We start from the raw sequence: 21,917 nt of genomic DNA, 5'->3' as shown, positions 1-21,917 counted from the left end.
TATTAGAGAATATAAAAATGACATAAGAAATAAAATAATACAAGAACTAATATATTAAAATATTTAATTTGGGGCCTAATCTATTTATTATCAATTACAGAACTACATGTATATAAAAGTTTTCCAGGAAATAAGATAATAATGGCGTTGTATAATATTTTTTCTTTATTCATTAATTTCATATCTTTCTTAAAACTCAAAATATTCCTAGATTTCTAGATAAAACAACATAAATAATAATTCCTAATTAATTAACGAATCCTATCCATAAAACCTCCAGTTTCAACTGAACATTTCAAAAATCCCATTCCCATCTCCAATATTTTAATTCACAAAAAAAAAGAAAAACGAAAAGAAAACAAATTCTGAAAACTCAAAATTATTTAAAACACCACAAATAATAATTCCATCCCAAAAATTTAATCATTCGTTCACCAATACTAACCACAAAATCTCTTAATCAATGAAGAACCACCCTACCCTCACCCACCCCATCTCTATCCTCAATCACTCTCAAGTTCCCACGTTTGCTCGTATTCCCTGCCCATTAAATAATTTACCATACCACCACAAACTGCGTAACCTGACCACTTTCCACCGGCGTTTTTTACACATCACACGCCACAATTTGCAAGTACGTGATCGAGGCACAGCCCAGCGTCAGCCATTCACCGCATCAGTTGGCTAATTAGAACACACGGGCAGGTACATTAATCTGGAAACGAATCATCGATCGTGCACAGCTTCCGCTACGGAAATACGAGCGAAGAAAGCGTGCTCGAGACATTTTAACTACTTCCTCCTTGGGAACGCAATATAATCAAGCGGCGAGGCTCTCTTGACCGTATCTAGATCAGATACGCGTTACGCGTGCAGCCTGTCTTCGCGGTGTGTAGCACGGTCAGAGACATGGCGAAGTATGCGATTCTGAAAATGTGACCGGTTACCAGTATCTCGATTTTTCTTCTCAAACGGCTTACCTTCACCGTGAAAGCGATCTCCCGTGTCGTTCCAAGCCTGCTCGATGCGTGCGATTATCGCGATGACGTCGATCCAGGAAATCCTAATCGCGAAGGTAACATCCTAGCAGGTAGATCATAATCGCACAATGGGCTTGTGTAATCTTATCTCTATGTTCCTACATACATTCGATGGAACAATGTCTCTCTGCTTTTAATTAGTTCGCGAATATTCTTCGCACTGAGTGTGCATGTGTGTGCATGTGTGTGCACTGTTCCTACATACATTCGATGGAACAATGTCTCTCTGCTTTTAATTAGTTCGCGAATATTCTTCGTACTGAGTGTGCATGTGTGTGCATAGTATTTACGATCGTTCAAAATTAATTATTTTTAATTTTGGCATATCGTTCGCGATATCAATTAAAAAATTTTCCATTCTCTTTCTTGGGCGAAAAAGAATGAAATTATTTCACTCTCTTGATTTTCATATTTCGGTGTTAATGAGTAGTATCGCGTGCTAATTAATGCCCGTTAATAAGAGAAAGTGTCGTAGACTCGTATTTGTGAGGAAAAATTATTAATTGACACTTCCTGTTGGTTTTCCTTTAGAAATTTCACTATATTTTATCTTATTTCGATATTTCTTCAGAAAATTATAATTTATTTTTGAATAATCTGGATTGTATGGTGTTCTTATATACGTTGACTGACGTTTACTTTCGAGAATTATTTATGTTAAAGGTAGGATAAAGTTGCACTTTAGGTTGTTTCTTTAACAATTGTTGCACCTGTGATTATTACGTGTTTTGAACTTTGCTCTTGTTTCTCTATAAGGAAACCTGCACACCCACTTATTTCTGGGCGTGCACTTAATGGCGATAATACCAGAAGAAAGTGTGTAATACCTCGAACAATATACTTTTTCGTTCTATTCTACAAAGCATGTGTAACGAAAATAAATCGAATCGATTGCAGTAAATAAGAACATTGCTTCCAGCTACTGCCTTCCTCGAGGAACTAACTTTTACTTTCGAAAGAGTACTTCAGAACCGATCGATCTAACCGATACAACATTCTATAAACGCATTGCTAGAAATCAATGCATGTCCATACCAATATCTTGGAGAAAAACATTTGTCCAGACAAACTGTCCATGTGTATCGCGTTAATCATAAAATTCGAAATTATAATAACCTCGTCGTTGCAAGTAAGGAATTTTTCGTGAGACGAGAGATGGATTAATTTTATTTAATAGTGCTTGAAAAAAATAATTAAAATGTATTTAATAATATTGGAATCAAAGAAATTTATTCTAAAATACATTTTGGTCACCTTGTTTCGAATTTTAAGACAAAAATTTCAGAAGTGTCTGCTGAGAATTTTATTACAGAACGAACAAAATTTCAATCGATATGTTTATACTAATTTTAAATTAATTTTAGACAATGATTCTAATCCTAATATTCCCTAACTTTGTCAGCTTGTTCGAGCAAATTGTCCATATGTATCAGGATAATCATAAAATTCGAAATTACCGTAACCTCGTTGTTCCAAGTGAGGAATTTTTCATGAGATGAGAGAAGAATTAATTTTATTTAAAAGTACTAAAATATATTTAATAATATTGGAGTCAAAGAAATTTGTAATAGATTTTGGTCACCTCGTTTCGAATTTGAAGACAAAAATTTTACACAAATTTTAAATTAATCCTAGACAATGATTCTAATCCTAATATTGGCTAACTTTGTCAGCTCTGATAGTATTTAATACTAAATAATTAATTAGTAAATTCTTTATCGAATGAAAAAATAGTTATAACAAACTTTGAATACACAATGCACATACTACCTAGAATTTTATCAACCGAAATAATTATTAATATTCTTAGCTAAAGTTCCAGTAAAGGTACAAGTAAAATATGCTAAACATCGAATCAGTAGTATACATGTATCATAGATCCTCCAAAGCCAAGTTAGGCTATCTGAAAATTCGCTTTCATTATTTCCAGCAGTGCAACCTTCACATTTCCTGAAACCGAGCTTATTACGAAATGTGTACCAAGTATTTCATTCCCCTGAGCGACTGCAACGAACTTTGCTTCTATTAATACCATTTTGTCTCATATCCTTGCCTAACAAGCGGCACTGAGCAAAGATTCCACGGAAACGTGCAGATGTCTACGTTGCCAGGGTATAGCGTTCGCTTTTGTAGGAGTATTTTAAAGTAAGACAGGTTTACGCTGGATGGTAACGGTGTTCTTCCTTTCTCTGGAAAGTCAGAGCTAGAGGGCTAGACAAGGCGTGGTTAGACCAGGACCGATTGCCTCCAACCAGATCGACCGAATGTGTTCGTACCTCTCACTGTATGTGACTGGCATGCTCCAACGTTGATTATAGAGGCCTGCCTCCGCGTCACGATTTTCCAGACCAGATACAGAGTCATTAGACTGTATACGCTTTCAGTGGGCCAGGCCACCGGGGCCTGGCCGCTCCAATCTCGATAATAACGACGACGTAGAGACCTCTGATTTCGTGTGACTTTAATCAAACCCTCGCGATCATTAACTCGATAATGGAAACGATCGTGAAAAATTCGATCACCCTTGGCTACCTAGCTTCGCCTCTCATGCCTTTCTCTACAATTGTCTGCCTTCCATCGCTTCTGTTCCATCCTGGACGTTTCAGTATACTGTTGGTTGCTTTGTTCTGAGGTGCATGGCTTTCTTGAGGTATTTCACGTTGAATTTACCTCAGTATGATTGGAAGTTGCTGAGAAATTGGATCACCCTTGGCTACCTAGCTTCTCTCAAGCCTTTCTCTATGATTTTCCATCTACCATAGTTCCTGTTTCATTTTGGATGTTTCAATAGATTGTTGATTGCTCTGTTATAGGATGCTTGGGTTTCTTGAGATTTTTCCTGTTGAATTTACCTCAGTATGATTGGAAGTTGCTGAGAAATTGGATCACCCTTGGCTACCTAGCTTCTCTCAAGCCTTTCTCTATGATTTTCCATCTACCATAGTTCCTGTTTCATTTTGGATGTTTCAATAGATTGTTGATTGCTCTGTTATAGGATGCTTGGGTTTCTTGAGATTTTTCCTGTTGAATTTACCTCAGTATGATTGGAAGTTGCTGAGAAATTGGATCACCCTTGGCTACCTAGCTTCTCTCAAGCCTTTCTCTATGATTTTCCATCTACCATAGTTCCTGTTTCATTTTGGATGTTTCAATAGATTGTTGATTGCTCTGTTATAGGATGCTTGGGTTTCTTGAGATTTTTCCTGTTGAATTTACCTCAGTATGATTGGAAGTTGCTGAGAAATTGGATCACCCTTGGCTACCTAGCTTCTCTCAAGCCTTTCTCTATGATTTTCCATCTACCATAGTTCCTGTTTCATTTTGGATGTTTCAATAGATTGTTGATTGCTCTGTTATAGGATGCTTGGGTTTCTTGAGATTTTTCCTGTTGAATTTACCTCAGTATGATTGGAAGTTGCTGAGAAATTGGATCACCCTTGGCTACCTAGCTTCTCTCAAGCCTTTCTCTATGATTTTCCATCTACCATAGTTCCTGTTTCATTTTGGATGTTTCAATAGATTGTTGATTGCTCTGTTATAGGATGCTTGGGTTTCTTGAGATTTTTCCTGTTGAATTTACCTCAGTATGATTGGAAGTTGCTGAGAAATTGGATCACCCTTGGCTACCTAGCTTCTCTCAAGCCTTTCTCTATGATTTTCCATCTACCATAGTTCCTGTTTCATTTTGGATGTTTCAATAGATTGTTGATTGCTCTGTTATAGGATGCTTGGGTTTCTTGAGATTTTTCCTGTTGAATTTACCTCAGTATGATTGGAAGTTGCTGAGAAATTGGATCACCCTTGGTTACCTAGCTTCTCTCAAGCCTTTCTCTATGATTTTCCATCTACCATAGTTCCTGTTTCAGTTTAGATGTTTCAGTATGGTGTTGATTGCTGTTATAGGATGCTTGGGTTTCTTGAGATTTTTCCTGTTGAATTTACCTCAGTATGATTGGGAATTGCTGAGAAATTGGATCACCCTTGGCTACCTAGCTTCTCTCAAGCCTTTCTCTATGATTTTCCATCTACCATAGTTCCTGTTTCATTTTGGATGTTTCAATAGATTGTTGATTGCTCTGTTATAGGATGCTTGGGTTTCTTGAGATTTTTCCTGTTGAATTTACCTCAGTATGATTGGAAGTTGCTGAGAAATTGGATCACCCTTGGTTACCTAGCTTCTCTCAAGCCTTTCTCTATGATTTTCCATCTACCATAGTTCCTGTTTCAGTTTAGATGTTTCAGTATGGTGTTGATTGCTCTGTTATAGGATGCTTGGGTTTCTTGAGATTTCTCACGTTGAATTTACCTCAGTATGATTGGGAGTTGCTGAGAAATTGGATCACCCTTGGTTACCTAGCTTCTCTCAAGCCTTTCTCTATGATTTTCCATCTACCACAGTTTCTCTTTCATTTTGAATGTTCCAGTATGCTATTAGTTACTTTGCTGTGCTATGTTTGGCTATATTGAGATTTCTAATGTTCAATTTATTTTGAACTTTTCTGAAGAATTTGCTCAGATCTTTGGTGTTACATCTAAATGGTATTTAGACGTTTGGAAATTTGTTGGGAAATATTAGAATGATTTTTACAGTAGTTAGTGTCTAATCTTGGTGTCAATTCCTTAGCTTTGGTATATTTAGGTTACCTGGAATCTATTGAAATTTTCATTGTTCAATTTCTTCCCAAAAAATTTAGATTTCTACTGAGAGATATATAGAATAAATAATTTTCAGAGGAATGTATCCAATCTTGATCTCAATTCCTTAGATCTAGTGTACTTAAACTAGGGGTTTATTGAGACTTTCAATATTAAATTCTCTCATACAGAAATTTAACATTCCCCTGATAGATAATAGAATAATTTTCAAAGAAAGAAGAATGGGATCTCGATATGAATTATGTATATATGTCAGCATCAGCGAAGATGTTAGTTGAGTCTTTCTAACTAATAAACGTTACTCACGTTAAATAGACCGGTTATCGAGGTCCTTAACGTCTGAGATTCATCTCAAAGATTATATTATTTATCAAGGATCTTCTCTTATTGCAAGAAACGTTCTACATGCAGCGAAGCGAGAAATTAATCTAGAATCTAGAATCTCGGATCGATTTGAAGAAGAACATGAATTTCCCTAATCGGTTAATCACGATCTTTCGATAAATCACACTGAGGATGTGTAATTAGCCGTGATTTATTTGTGATCGAGATTTGTTACGTGCTACGACTGCAATTGACAACTGTAATTAACTACCCATAAACAGAAAACGTATTTACAGCCTTTAATGAGGATTTTCACTACTTTACCAAATTCGGAATTTTGCACTTTTATTTCGTAGTTATTAATTAACCTAAATTGACCGAAGAATAATTCACAATTTTATATTATTTATATTCCTATTATTCAGTACATAAATGAATTTTAAGATGCTTGTTGTCTCTATCTAAAAAGTGATAATAAAATAATAGAAATTAATTGAAAAATAATTCCCAGTTTTATGTTTATATTTCTCTTCATAAATAATTTTATAGATCATCGTACACCAACTTAACACTAGAACTACCGATCTTTAATGGGTACCTAACTATGGGTAACGTGCACAGAGTATAGTAATTTCAGCGATACAATGAATATGAGTGAATATATTGATTATAGTTCTTTCTTAACCCTTTGCACTCGAGAGGTAACTCTCGTTGTCAGTCACCGTTTGTTTCAATACCTGGAAGCCTGAGTAAGGAGTATGAGATATTACTAGATTAGAAATAACTCCACATGAAATATCGAAATGAAATACACGTGATTTTCTCTTTTTATTTTAACATAAATGGTATCACTGAGATAAGAAAAATATAAGAAAAGTTTCGAATTGTTATATCTTCAAACGAGGAAATTTTCCAGTGCACAGGGATAATAATTTGAACAACCAATTGCATTTCCTACCACGTTAAACGTGGAATTGGTACTGTTAATTTTAATCATCTTACCATTATTCGATACCTTTCCTAATCCTTTCGACTCGAAGACTTTTTCGTCGTAAACAGCAATTCGAAGCTTTCCTTAGATTTTCATAAGCTCGCTGATACTCTTTATGCCAAAATAAAAGAAGAAAATCGTGCATTTGTGTGAGAAATGAACGAATAGAATTATTTTATTTCGATATTTCGCGCGTAGTTGATAATATAATTATCATCATTCGTTATTTGAGTTATAGCATCGAAGCAAACGGTAACTGAGAGTCACCTCTCGAGTGCAAAGGGTTAATATGAGTTGATACCAATTTTATTCTTAACCGCTTGAGTCCCAAGCAGCGCGATCGCGCTGTTCAGTCGAAGAGGCGCGCTCAACTTTGCTGAAGCACGTACGTCACATAGCACCAACAAATGCTATTGCAACGATTGGGATTTTTCGACATGAAATTAAACAAGCGCTATCGCGTCGTTTGGACTTCTTCGCACTCGATTAAGGCAAGCGTTATCACACTGTTCGTGGTTTTCCAACCGTGTTCCTCCAAAAGCCTCTGGGACTCAAACGGTTAACCCCTTGGCTGCTGTTGGCGCATATACGTGCTCAGAAATTTTGCTTCTGCGACACGGAGGGCGCATATAAGCCCTCAACACAGTTTGCTTTTCTAACACGGAGGGCGCATCTCTACCAAAATTTTGCCATTCTCGGCGGACATTGTAAATGAATTCCTACCAGTGTGGTACAACCGGTGCGTTTCAAAATCTGCCATAGTCAAAGGGTTAAAGCAGGTGTATGCGTTCGGTGATTGCAAAAATGAAAATTCTTTGACCAGTCATTTTGACTGGACTGATAGTTCCAATGTTAAATTGAAATTCTACACACTCGAACCTGTCGAACGTCAATCACAGAGATTTTATATTTTCACTAGACGTACCCCGTTTCAATTTTACGACACCTCTAAATTCGTTCCTCCTCGTCAGCTATTCATCCAACTAGCTCTGTTGAGAAATCGTAATTCGCACCTGGCCGTCCCTCCTCCAGCGATCTTTTCTTTTCCCCTCGACTTTTTCTCTCACACATGACCTTTTCCACGCGTCTCGCAAACACACGTCGTCCAAATCAGCGTATCAATAAACACGACTCTCCGAGCTAGCTCAACCTCTCTTCAAAACTTTCATTACCCGATAATCGTATACCTAGCCGTGTCAAACTCAAAGATTTCTCAAAGATAACCTTCGATTTTCTCCCTGACACCATCTTGCGAAACGCTCCTTTATCACGCGTGTACATCGGTTCCATACAATTTGGCCAGGTGGTGGGATGGGCGAGGTGTACGCGGGGCGCAGGAACGGAAGGAAAGGATAGCCGCATTTTATCACGGGTCGACTGGAAATTAATCGGCGCACGCCCAAGAGAGCATGATGCATACCGTATCGTTCGAAAGTCCCGTAACGACGTACCTCCCTGTCTCAAGGACGAGTCGTGTGCCAACAGCGTCTCGAATATTCCTTCGATCGTTGGATCAGCGATCGAGTCATCGACGTCGATGCTTATCGCCGTGGTCGACGAGCGGATTCTAGAGCAAAGCTCATGGGAAACCTTCGACCAGTTCGAGATGTTTCACAAGGTGTGTTCTAGTGGTAGCTGGTGACTCTCGCTCGCTGAAATTTGACAGTGGAATCTTTGTCGGGTCACGATCCAACGAACAAGGTTCCACTAGTTTCGTGCTGCGATCATTCTGCGGTTGAATGTGCCGAACCTTGACTCCACGAAAGCGAGAATAATGCAATTTAGGTGAATCGGAGAAAGGTTTACTGTTGTTCACTTGCTGGAGCTTTTATGTGGTATGTTTTGTAGGTTCGAGGAGTGGTAGTGGGAGTGGAGCAGGTGTGTGGTTGGATGTTTGTTATTGTGGGTGCAGGTTGGATGTTTTGCTTGGGGTGTGATCGTTTGGATGCTTTGGGAATTGATGATTTATTAGGATAGATGAAGCTTTGATAATTGGTGATTTATCAAGATAGGAAGAATTTTTAAATTCAGTAACTTATTAAGATTGGAAAAATTTAGGAAATTAATAATTTATTAAGGTAAAAAGGAATTTGAGAAGTTAATAATTCGTTGGGGTAAGAAGACTTAAGAAAGTTGATAATTGATTAAAGTAAAAGAAAGAAGAGTAAAAGAAATTGGTAATTTATTAGAACAGGAAAAGTTTTGATAATTAATAACTTATTAGGACAAGTTTCTTAATTTCACGTGACTGGAAAGAAGGGAAAAATATTTTATGATACTATATAATAATGATTTGGAACTTATAAGATATAAGTTTTATTTATTACATTTATATCTTGCCAATTATTACCAATTATTACTTCCAAAGATGAAATTAAAAAATTCTAAAATTCCTTTCAGAACAACAACACCATTTCTACGCTTTACTAATCGAGCCATGAACGTATTCAAACCTATTCAAACATCGCTCAACATCGATATCTATTTTTATCTCGCAATACCCTTTATATTTTATACTTATAGTATAAAGAATCCCTATAAGTATTACCGAATCACCAAACAAATTTTTCTATGTACCTTAATATAATTAATAATTTAAATCAAAGCAATACAAGACAGAATGATAAATGTTGCAGCTAATATCAAACATCACTCAACGCCGTCAATTTATAAAATATTTTATTTAACACATTTATATCTGGCACCAATTACCTCCAAAGATGAGATTATAAAATCCCAAAATTCGCTTCAGAGCAACAAAAACATTTCTGAACTTTACTATTCGAGCCATGAATGTATTCAAACCTATTCAAACATCGCTCAACATCGATATCTATTTTTATCTCGCAATACCCTTTATATTTTATACTTATAGTATAAAGAATCCCTATAAGTATTACCGAATCACCAAACAAATTTTTCTATGTACCTTAATATAATTAATAATTTAAATCAAAGCAATACAAGACAGAATGATAAATGTTGCAGCTAATATCAAACATCACTCAACGCCGTCAATTTATAAAATATTTTATTTAACACATTTATATCTGGCACCAATTACCTCCAAAGATGAGATTATAAAATCCCAAAATTCGCTTCAGAGCAACAAAAACATTTCTGAACTTTACTATTCGAGCCATGAATGTATTCAAACCTATTCAAACATCGCTCAACATCGATATCTATTTTTATCTCGCAATACCCTTTATATTTTATACTTATAGTATAAAGAATCCCTATAAGTATTACCGAATCACCAAACAAATTTTTCTATGTACCTTAATATAATTAATAATTTAAATCAAAGCAATACAAGACAGAATGATAAATGTTGCAGCTAATATCAAACATCACTCAACGCCGTCAATTTATAAAATATTTTATTTAACACATTTATATCTGGCACCAATTATTACCTCCAAAGATGAGTTTATAAAATCCCAAAATTCGCTTCAGAGCAACAAAAACATTTCTGCACTTTACTATTCGAGCCATGAACGTATTCAAACCTATTCAAACATCGCTCAACATCGGTATCTATTTTTATCTCACAATACAATACAGTACTCTCAAAAATACTTATAGTATAAAGAATCCCTATAAATATCACTAGATCACTAAACAAATTTTTCTATGTACCTTAATATAATTACTAATTTAAATTAAAGCAATACAAGACAGAATGATAAGTGTTGCAGCTAATATCAAACCTCGCTCAACACCGTCGCTTATCTCACTTTCATAACGTAATATATCACCAAAGAAAAATATTTCCAACACGAAATACCGCTATAATCGTTGTGCAAATTGACCAACTGTCTTCGCCAAGCATGATTACCAATTTAAACCGCTGCAAATCAAACCGGGATAACAAATGTCGGAGCTAACAAAGGGACAGGGCTCCTTTCAAGCCTATTATTCGGAAAACGTAACCTTCCTGGTATGCATAAATATCAAAGGCAGTAATTAAACCGGCATCGCTTTCTATACGCTCCACGAAGGCGTGTAGCGCGTTTTTATGCAAGAATTTTCTCTTATGTCGGTTCTACACCGGTTCTACATACCGCAACATGCCAAAACAGGGCATCGCGTAATTTTATACGCTGATACGTTTCTACGTAACGGAAACTTGATAGAACGCGTAGATATCAGGAATCCGTGTAGTGTGTTCGACAAAACACGAACGAGCTGGTAAAATATACAGAATAATCGTCTTTCTAACGATCATCCATTTCAATTACTTCGGAATGAAAGTCCAACAGGATAAAATCTGCTCTGCAATTAGCATTGGAAGAAAGCAACAAATAACAGTACGAATGCGTTGAAATGGAAAACCAATTTCGTAGTGAAACGCGTGTAATATCGAAATGGAAAGGACGAAGGGAGAAGAGTGGCGTTGGACTTGATACGATGATTAAAAGCGACGTAAATTCCAGTTTCTGGCAGAGTTAACCTAACCGTTGAAAGTGATAGTTGAAGTGACAACGCTTCCTGTAAGTCGATGAACGCGACGCGGTTTCAACAGAGGAATCGAGTTCAAGTAAACAGAGTAATTGCCATAACAAGCAGATACGTGGTACCGTAAACAAGTGACTGTATCGTCTATGCAACACCATGTATAATAATTATATGCTTAATATATAAACGAAATAATTCTTCTATGTCACCGGTATATTTAATCGACTGCTGGCACCAATCATTATAAAATGCTGTAAATATCGGGTAACTGATAATGATCATATATAAGGAGAGTTCTTTAACTATGTCAACTGCGATTGCTCTTGATCTGCTTGTTTATGGATGTTTACATTACACTATAATATATTATAATTAGATTCTCGTTGACAACATAACGTAACTCACTCTGTATAACCACACACGACATAATCTATTATAGGAATTCATTTTGCAGAATGAGAATATATCATGTAAAACGATTCGTGGAAATATCGATTGACAACAAAGTGCAAAACACGTTTTAAAAATCGTAAACTATATTTTAAATAGTAATTTACCAGGTAATTAATTATATATAGGTAAACTATGCTAACCACTAAGTCACTAAACTCTCCAAATCTCTAACAAGGCAAAGGATTTATATCAAAACCAACCCAGTATAAATTTCGTTAATTTATTAAAAAAGAAAGAAAATACTCCATCACCACCATTTTGTTTTTATAGAACCAAAGAATTTTTATAGCATTACGATTCTACCACGGTTCGAGTCTTACTTCCCACTAATACAAGGCAATACCACTCGCAAACTTCGAAAAGTTTCCAAAGGTCGTTCAATTATTACATAACCCCTACTCAAAGCCGAAGACTAGCCTCCCTTTCACCGATTATCAAAAACGGCCTGAGAAATAACCTTAGCATTGAACACGACGAATTAACCGACCCAGAATCGAAGCTAGCCCACCAAACGGCAGCCTTCCTTGGTACCCGCAATTTAAATCAAGGCGCCGCCCGTCGAGAAGCGAATTTCCCGCTGTACGGTTTGAAAGTGAACGTCGCGAACGTAGCGTGCGTCGAAGGTAGCCGAACGCGGCCGAACGCGGCCGAGCGAGACCGAACGTTAAAAGTGACAGTGGCTCCGTTCGGAGCGTTTCCTGTGGGTCGTCGCGAGGCGTGGTGCGGCTGTCTTTTGTGCGAGCATTTGCTCTCGGTTCAAGGAGATCCAGAAGCGGCGGCGCGGCGAAACACTGGCGTTCTGAATCTGAATCTCTCACGGTAACCACGCCGCCATAATCCTGCCTCGCCCCGTATTCGGGTCAAACCGAGTAGTAGAAATTACGTAACACGTGTGCAGCCGGGGCGGTTCCCACCGAGTCTGCTCTGCCGGAAGTCGGGGCCACGTCTTGCAGCGAGGACGCACGGTCAGCCGCCATGCGTCCAGTGCATGGGAAAAATTGACTCCTCGCGATAGGAAAAACCGATCGGTAGCGAGAAAAATGATCGGTGGTCGACGTGGAAACGAGAATGCACAGGCACGTGACGGGAAGAGAATCGAGACTGTTAGCTTCCCTCAGGCAGGAATTACGAGTTTATCTTAGTCGCTCGGTTTCGTCATCGAAGGAATTTCAATCGTGTATCCTGTGCCGTGGAAACCGTTCGATGGAATGTTTCAAGGCTGTGTCTGCTTTGGTGTTTCTTAAATATTATCTAGACCACTGGGGTTTTTAGCTATTATTTCCCAGTGCCGTTTCTCCTTGCGGTATCTTAATTGGGATATTACAGATATTTCTGTAATGTCAAATAGCTATTTTCCTGCGTTTTTTGGACCAATATTATCCCCTTCTATTGGTAGAAGGGACTAGGTTTCGTTTCGGATTGAGGTAATCGACGAGAGCTTATAGAAATGTTTGAGATTGTTAGGTTGTTCGGAAAGTAATTTCGTATACAAAAATAAAATATTAAATAAAAAATAAAATAATTATTCACTATAGCAAAATCGTCTCTCATTTTCATAAAAAAAAAAACGAAATGACTTACCGAACAATCTAATATTATTGGGTGTTATCTTCAGAAGCTGCTTAGTCAATAAAGTTTCGAATATTTTGAATTACCTTTTTGACAAATTTTTATTAAAATTCTAAGACGAATTTATCTCTAGATTTAATTAGGTGGTAATAGTGAAAGTTGAAACGATTATATTTTTAACTATAGAAACAAAATTCTGCAGCCACCTGTTTTGAATAATTTAGTAAACCGGGAATAATTATAAATATATATTTCTATTTTTACGTTTTATATTTAAAATGGAATTATTTACTTTCGCGCTGGGTTTAAATCTATTTTATATACTTCGTGATTACAGTTAATGTAATTTGAGTAAATTAGCGCAAGTTAAGTGTTATTTTCAAGCACTGTTTAATCAGTGAGATTTCGAATATTTTGGATTACCTTTTTAATCAATTTTGATTGAAATTCCAATACGAATGTATCTCTAGATTTAATCAGGTAGTAATAGTGAAAGTTGAAACGACTATATTTTTATCTAAGTATACAAAATTCCAGAACCACTTATTTTGAATAACTCAGTAAACCTGGAGTTGAATTAATTGTGAATATATATTACAATTTTTATTTTTTATATTTAAAATAGAATTATTTACTTTCACGTAGTATTTTATTTTATTTTGTATATTTCATTATTACAGTCAATGTAATATTTTATTTTAATCAATGAGGTTTCGAATATTTTGGATTACGTTTTTAATAAATTTTTATTAAAATTCCAATATGAACGTATCTCCATATTTAATTAAATTTTAATAGTAAAAGTTTAAACGATTTCTACCTAAATAGACAAAATCCTACACTCATTTTGAATAACTTAGTAAATCTGGTATTAACCTAATTGTGAATATATATTTCTATTTTTATTTTTCATATTTAAAATAGAATTATTTATTTTCACGTGAATTTAATTCTATTTTATGTACTTCGTTATTACAGTCAATGTAATATGGGTAAATTGGCATATCTTGAGTGTTATTTTAATCAATGAAGTTTCGAATATTATGGATTACCTTTTTAATAAATTTTTATTCAAATTCCAATACTAATCTATCTCTATATTTAATTAAATTTTAATAGTAAAAGTTTAAATGATTTTTACCTAAATAAACAAAATTCTACACTCATTTTGAATATCTTAGTAGATCTGGAATTAACCTAATTGTGAATATATATTTCTATTTTTATGTTTCATATTTAAAATGAAATTATTTACTTTCACGTGGTATTTAATTCTTCGTTGTTGAATAAAATTTCAAATGCATGGAATTAATCGCAAAGTGCACGGGTTGCTTGATCTTATACGTATATATATATATTGTCCCTCTGGATAATTTTATCGACGTTTCCATCTTTCAACCTGCCTCAGAACAACACGTTTCGCGAATCACAATCTGTTTCCTTGAATTTCTGTATCGCGATTGCAGAACGGTGGTTGTGCAATAAATCAAAACTTTCCACATTTTACAAGAGCGTGATTTCTCACGAGTAGAAAACGCTTGAAATTCCATCGAATTCAACATTTCCTACCGATCGACCCAAATCTATCCATTGCGGTTTCTATATCATTATTGACACGCTGTTTCCGCACAATCGCCTATTTCAAAGAAATTGACCTTAATATACACACACAGCAGATAAACGGAACCGTTACATTTCATAATCACATAAACTAAAACCCATAAACATACGGATACCATCAATTAAAATACGAGACTTTTACGAAACTGTTATGAAATCAACAGACTGTAAATTTAAATCGACTATTAATATTAATGAGAAAAAATTGTTAATTACATTATGCAATCTAACAGTCTTGATATTAATTAATTCTTATTATACCATTATCTACCAATAATAAATTATTACTAGCACCAATATTACCATACCATTTACCATTTATTTACTCCTTTCATTGTTAAAACTAATATTTTAAAGTTCTTAATTTAGGAATTAAAAGACCCAAGTATAAGAAGCTCGTTGGAGCAAAATATTAAACAATTAACACCAATTTTATTACTGAATATTAACACTAGGTTTACGGTTGCTATCTGTATACCTATTTCTAAGGACACCTGTAAAATTGACAGGTAAAAGAAACCACGTGCCTTTTTTTTTAACGATTAGTTTAATTTAAAAACAATTATATATTATATTAAGTCTTCATATAAGTTAACTAAATCTGTTACCACCGTATAATTAGAGCAACCCTTTAAATCAAAACCCTCAAATTGACGGGTTCCATAAATCTAGTGTTAACTACGAAAAATAAACTATATTTCGTATCCTTGTTCCCAGTTTCTAGATACTCGTAAACAATAGTGTTCGTTTCATAAGAGCACGCAAAACCTATTACGTTTAAGTATCATTATTTACAAAGGATTCATGGAAAACACCAAGGCTGAACCAAATTAGACACTCTCCTAAATCGTCCCAGAATAGAACAAGCAAAACTAAGAAATACTTAACAATGACACCGGTCACACTATAAAATGCCTGTCTCTTCGGACTATAAAACGACAACGAACGATTTCACGGATTTACATAATAAAACAACATATCCTGCCATTCTATCTCGTAATGCAAGGAACAGCGTAGAGGCAGTTCCATGTACCATAACATTGCATCGGGCTTGCCATAACACTTTTCTTCCTCGCTGGCTCGGCTCATGGCGTACTCTTTAGTAACGTCAGACAGGCTCAGCGAGCGATAAGGAATTTTGCAGCACATGCCATTCTGCGCGTACTCGAGTTCACCGATCCGCGAAACTCGCTCTCTCTTCGCCATCTTCTGCTTCCTATTGACTATAAACCGTACCCTGTTGCAGATCCGGTTTCGTGACTGGAAACTAGAATAACAGCCTAGCCTGCCGACATTCTAATACACCGATTTTGATTACGAATCGCGTGACGCGATAAAAGCGTTTTCCTCTTGGTCCGCGGCTAGAGGCTCCGTTCGCTCCTATCAGACTGTCTGCCGTATTATAGCCTCTTCTACTCGTCGTCTCATACTACTTAAAAACGTCTCCTCGTAGCTGCGCGTGTTTGGTCAAGTAATTATAGCAATAGACTCGGTGATTATGTTGATAGGTTGCTGGCATGTTGAGCATAGCAAGGAAAAGGTGTGTACCAAGTGCTCGTAATTGCGTACATTAAAAACTTAGCATGCGTTATGATGCAATTGGAAAAATTAAACCAGTCTTCGAGAAAGAGGAATATATTTTGACACTAAATTTTGCAAGACTTTCTCCTCTTGAATTTGCATAAAATAATATTCAAAATTGTAGTGTGTTAGGTGTAAGAATTTTTTGAAATGTGGGATATTTAAATTGCGTACATTAAAAACTTAGCATGAGTTCTGTTGCAATTGAAGAAATTAAACCAGTCTTCGAGAAAGAGGAATATATTTTGACAGCAAATTTTGAAAGACTTTTTCCTCTTGAATTTGCATAACATAATATTGAAAATTGTAGCATGTTAGGTGTAAGAATTTTGTGAAATGTGGGATATTTATATACGGGTTTTAAGTGATCGAAGTTATTATATACGAAATGGAGGTAATAATTGTAATGATTAATGATCTATTCGAATTTCCAGGTAATCCCATTATGCCTTCTGCTGCTAGCAGAGGCGAAGCGAGTAGATCTGCGGCCTCGCATAGCCGAACCGCAAGTATATTACGAAGAAGACGACAGCCAAGCAGCTGAGGACGATTATAACCCAGCAGTGTTCAGTCAACAACGTACTCGTGCCCTTCCTTCGCCACGTTCGAAGGACGCTCTGCACTCATCCAAGCCACCACCAGTTCAGACTATTCGAAATTATAACAAGGTGAACGACGACGGATCTTTCACTTTCGGCTACGAGGCAGCAGACGGTTCGTTCAAGGAGGAGACTCGTGGAACCGATTGCGTAGTGCGCGGTAAATACGGCTACATTGACCCTGACGGTAACAAAAGAGAGTTCACCTACGTATCCGGCAATCCCTGCGATCCCAATGCGCCAAAGGACGACGAGGACGATCTCGCTGACAAGCAAGACGATGACGAACTCTCCGGCCCAGCCAACTATCCAGCGGTCAGGCCAGTACCGAGACCGGTGCAAAGACCAGCTTATCAACAACCCACCACGCGAGCACCTACGACCATCTTCCAAACGCAGTATCAGCTAGACGATGACGCCAGTCAAGAGTTAAGCGAGGAAGACCTAGTTAAACCGCAGCTGAGACCAAGTGCTTACAGACCGGCTCAACAGCCAACCTACGTTCAAGTTACACCGTCCACGGCACTTTACGAGCCATCACCCACGGCCAGCCCTGCTCTCTACAGATTAGCCTCCTCCACGACGCAATATCAGAGTACAGCCTCGCCTGTTCTTCGCGGCCAGCCCACGGTCGCCTCCACGGCTTATCAGACCCTCGAAACAACGACCCGCCGTCCAGTCACTCGTCACCCGAAGCCACAATCGGTCGCAATCACTCCCCGGCCCCACGTTGCACAAGTTGCCGCCCAGTACGTGTCCCCTAGTAGCACCGAGCGCCCAGGGTTAGCCTACTCCCGTCCCTCGGCGGTCACCGCGTCGCCCAATCTCCGCAGCACGACCGCATCTAGCACATCTCACCTTGACTTTGCCGCCGAGCTCGAGCGTTACGTGAACACCGTCGGCGTAGCCAGTCCCAAGCCCGTGCAACCGTCGCCCCAATCATCGAAACTAAAATTAGCCGGTCAATCGCCGATCAGCGCCTCTGCCGCAGACCCCATCTACCAGTCGGAGCTGGTGTACGATCCCGCTACCGGTCAGTACAATACCCAACTTTATCAATCGCTACCCCAAACCGTGGGTGACTTCACCCTAAGTCACAAACTCCAACCGTTCGTAGCCCAGCCCCAGTCCTACCTTGGACTCCAGCACCTGCAGCAGCTTCAGCCCCAGCAGCCCCAGCGTCAGTCCCCGCTTTATAAGCAAACAGCCTCCCAGTTGGCCCAATCCGCCCCTGCTGGCGCTATCAGCCAACCCCAGGAAGTGTTGTACAGGAAACAGCAAACGCAGCTGTTGCAGCAGTCGCAGCAGCTATACGCTCAGCAGCAACGACGCCAGCAGCAGCAGCAGCAGCATCAGCAACAGCAGCAGCAGCAGCAGCAACAGCAGCAGCAGCAGCAGCAATCCGCGCAGGCGCACAGGCTTCAGCTGCTAGAGTCCCAGACGCAACCCCAATCCTTCTACTACGTCGCGCCTGCGAGGTCCTCCAATGCAGCCAGTCCACCTCTTTCCGTAGGTCAGATCGATCACTATCTTCGAGCCAGCGCCTCTCGTTATTGATTCCGTCCAGCCTTGCGAGTCTTCTTTCCATCTACGAAATTTATATAGGGTACCCCTTTTGAATGTTTTATACCTTTATCCGATTACGTATTCGGACCACCCGCGGCACTTTACGAGCGAGATGGTGCTGTCAGTCGGCCTGGCGCGTGCGTATCCGGGATTTAATTGATCGTGCACGGTGCTGATGGCAATCTGATTGTTCAAGGCTATCGATCAGCGATCGGTGTTCTTTGCTATCGGTGTTTCAATTAGTCCAGTTATTTTGCTTTCAGAAGCAGGGTGTTTTATCCCTGTCTTCTTCTCGGTCCAACCTTCGTGGTTTGTTTGCTTCTAGTGAAATCTGTTACGATACAAGGGCATCACGTTGCACACATCGAAGGATCGAATATTTAACACATTTTTGATTAAGCTTGGAAACTTTTAAGTTACCGTTGTGTGGCATTCGAAACCTAATTCGAGTATGTTATTTATTTAGATCTAATAATCGTAACTCTGATTGTATCGTGTATGTACGTGGAACTTTGCTAAGCTATTTACGCTCCAGGAAGGAAGAAAGCGACATGTGCGTGAAACATGGGTGCCAAAATGCCTCTCGTACTGCAGACATTAGCGACGGAGTTGCATAAAGTTTACATAAACGTAACATTTGCTATATCGACCAAAGTACGAACTTCACCGAAACATCGACGCTTCACTGATACTCACTGTGATAGAACTAGCTTCCGAAATATGGTCATTTAACTTTCTAAAATTCCATAGAGGCCTAACAATTTTGCTGGTTTTTATCCGCGCAAAGAAACGCCGTTCGTGAAAATACGATCTTTCTTTCGCCATTCAGGCTACCCAGAACTTGTTTCGTTCCATAACGATGCAAACTCCGAGAACTCGAGGAGATAATGATCGATATTAATGACACCATCGAATGATGAAACCCAATATAACGACAGCTTGTCACTCTAGCTGTAAAAGTTTCATAGGCAATATCGTGCCAATTTCGAGATCAGCTTCGAAAGCACTTTTTCCTAGCGAAGAACGACTCTCGTTAGAGAGTGAAAGTCAATGACCTGACGCAATACTCACGCACACGAAACACATTACCATGGTAATTTCTCGTCGCGTCGAACTGTACGGTAACACGCTACACCGCATAGATTCTACGCCATGACCAGAATATTCATCGTGTACACACGACCGCTTCGAATAGGATCCCGACCTACGTAGTCGCTGATTTGATTACAAAACGCCAACTCGTAGGATCCGACCGGATAAACAGTTGCTGTTGTAACAACGGTGCTACGTTTAATCCCATCGAGACTGCATTTCCCAGGGAAATGATTCATAGGAAATGCGTAGAAGTCGTCGAGGACTTAATTACAAAGTTAAACTAGCCTCCACCAGTAGATCAGAGCAATTATCCTCCTTGCTGTCTTCCATATCGATTCATCAAACTGAAAGCTAACTTGCTTGGCCTAGACGCTATCAAAAGGAACTAGCCAGTTGGAATGAACTCATTCGAAGCTAACGACATACCAATGTGTTATTCGTTGCCTACTGTGACTCACGTACTCGTTCCAGTGACTTTAGATTCGAAAAATTATACCTGAATACTCATAGAGTACTATTTCAGTCTTGACCTGACCTCTGATACCCATGTTGCATAAATGGTAGTCTATTTTAGCGTTCAGGGGTCAGAATTATGACTGGTCTATTGTCTGGGAGGATAAGGGGAAAGAACATTCAGAACGTGTATGCAATAATGATAAATTAATATCGACCGTACTTCGTGGACCCTGACTTGACAGTATATGGGGGTAAAATGAGAGTTAAAATGGGCTGAAATACTATTATGCAAGCAATATTGTAGATATTAATATCTCAGATGAGTGACTGATTATACTTTACAAAAATGTAGCATGTGAAGAATAAGAAAAGGAATTTGTGAGTCACTGTATCTAGAACAACCAATGACAGCTAGGTATGTCTCGGAAGGAATTGATATATGGCTTCTTAAAGAGCCAATGATATATGAAACAAAAATTAATCTTATTTTTCAATATACAGAAGAATCAAAGGCAAGATCCTAACTTCGAATGGGCTAACTCTTTCACAGATCACGAAACTGAAACAGACATGTCCCACGTCATTCAGCTGAAACTATATTCTTCGATATAGAGAGGAATAAAATTCTAATCTCATAAGGACCATCTCATCGAAAGATCCCAACTTCGAATGAGCTAACTATATCACCGGTTATTGACACTAGATTTACAAATGTTGATTCATATACCTATTTTTACTGAAGTGAGCCAATTTGACACATACAAGAAAATTGAAGTTCTCTGCAAAGGAAATAGTTGCAAATCAATTTAAATGAAAGATTTACTATTAAAAAATTACTTGAAATAGCAGTAATATAGCAATCCAATAGGTTCTGATACCTTCATTTATGCAAAAATATTAGCTCACACGATATTAGCCGATAATGTCAACACAATTGAAAATTTTTATCAAAAACCTCTGGGAATTGGAATAGCTATAGTAATCCAATAGGTTCCGATTCCTTCATTTATGCAAAACTATTAGCTCGACAAGATATTAGTCGAAAATGTCAACACAGTTGAAAATTTTTATCAAAAACCTACAGGAATTAGCAATCCAATAGGTTCTGATACCTTCATTTATGCAAAAATATTAGCTCACCACGATATTAGTCGAAAATGTCAACACAATTGGAAATTTTTATCAAAAACCTATAGGAATTGAAATGGCTATAGCAATCCAATAGTTTCCGATCCCTTCATTTATGCAAAAATATTAGCTATACATATATATAGTAATGAAATTTTTAACGAGTCAAATTGGCTCAGTTCGTAAATCTAGTGTTAAACCAGATGAGTGCCTTACTTGATCCGATCCAATACCGATAATATCCCTGAAACAAGACAGCTAGGTCTGAAGAGACCTCTCTAACTGCAGATTACGCAGAGGCAAGCATTACTCCGCATCTTCCATAAAACTCCAAATTCTCGCTCGACTTTCACCCCATCCATCATACGATTTCCGTCA

General features: G+C 37.8%; 1 protein-coding gene across 1 annotated transcript in view; it reads left to right on the top strand.

The window, feature by feature from the left end:
• The window catches only part of LOC108550678 (putative mediator of RNA polymerase II transcription subunit 12), a 38,657-nt gene extending 18,337 nt beyond the window's left edge, over positions 1-20,320 (top strand). Inside the window, exon 2 of the mRNA XM_017904483.1 lies at positions 17,130-20,320. Coding sequence (XP_017759972.1) covers positions 17,130-18,851 — 1,722 coding nt within the window. The 3' untranslated portion in view covers positions 18,852-20,320. The remainder of the gene's footprint in view (positions 1-17,129) is intronic.
• The last annotated feature ends 1,597 nt before the right edge of the window (positions 20,321-21,917 follow it).

Source organism: Eufriesea mexicana, unplaced genomic scaffold (genome assembly GCF_001483705.2).
Source record: "Eufriesea mexicana isolate 0111107269 unplaced genomic scaffold, ASM148370v2 scaffold2948, whole genome shotgun sequence".
NCBI classification, from domain to species: Eukaryota; Metazoa; Arthropoda; class Insecta; order Hymenoptera; family Apidae; genus Eufriesea; species Eufriesea mexicana.
Note: the sequence above shows the minus strand (reverse complement) of the source record. Positions and strands in the feature narration are given on the sequence as shown.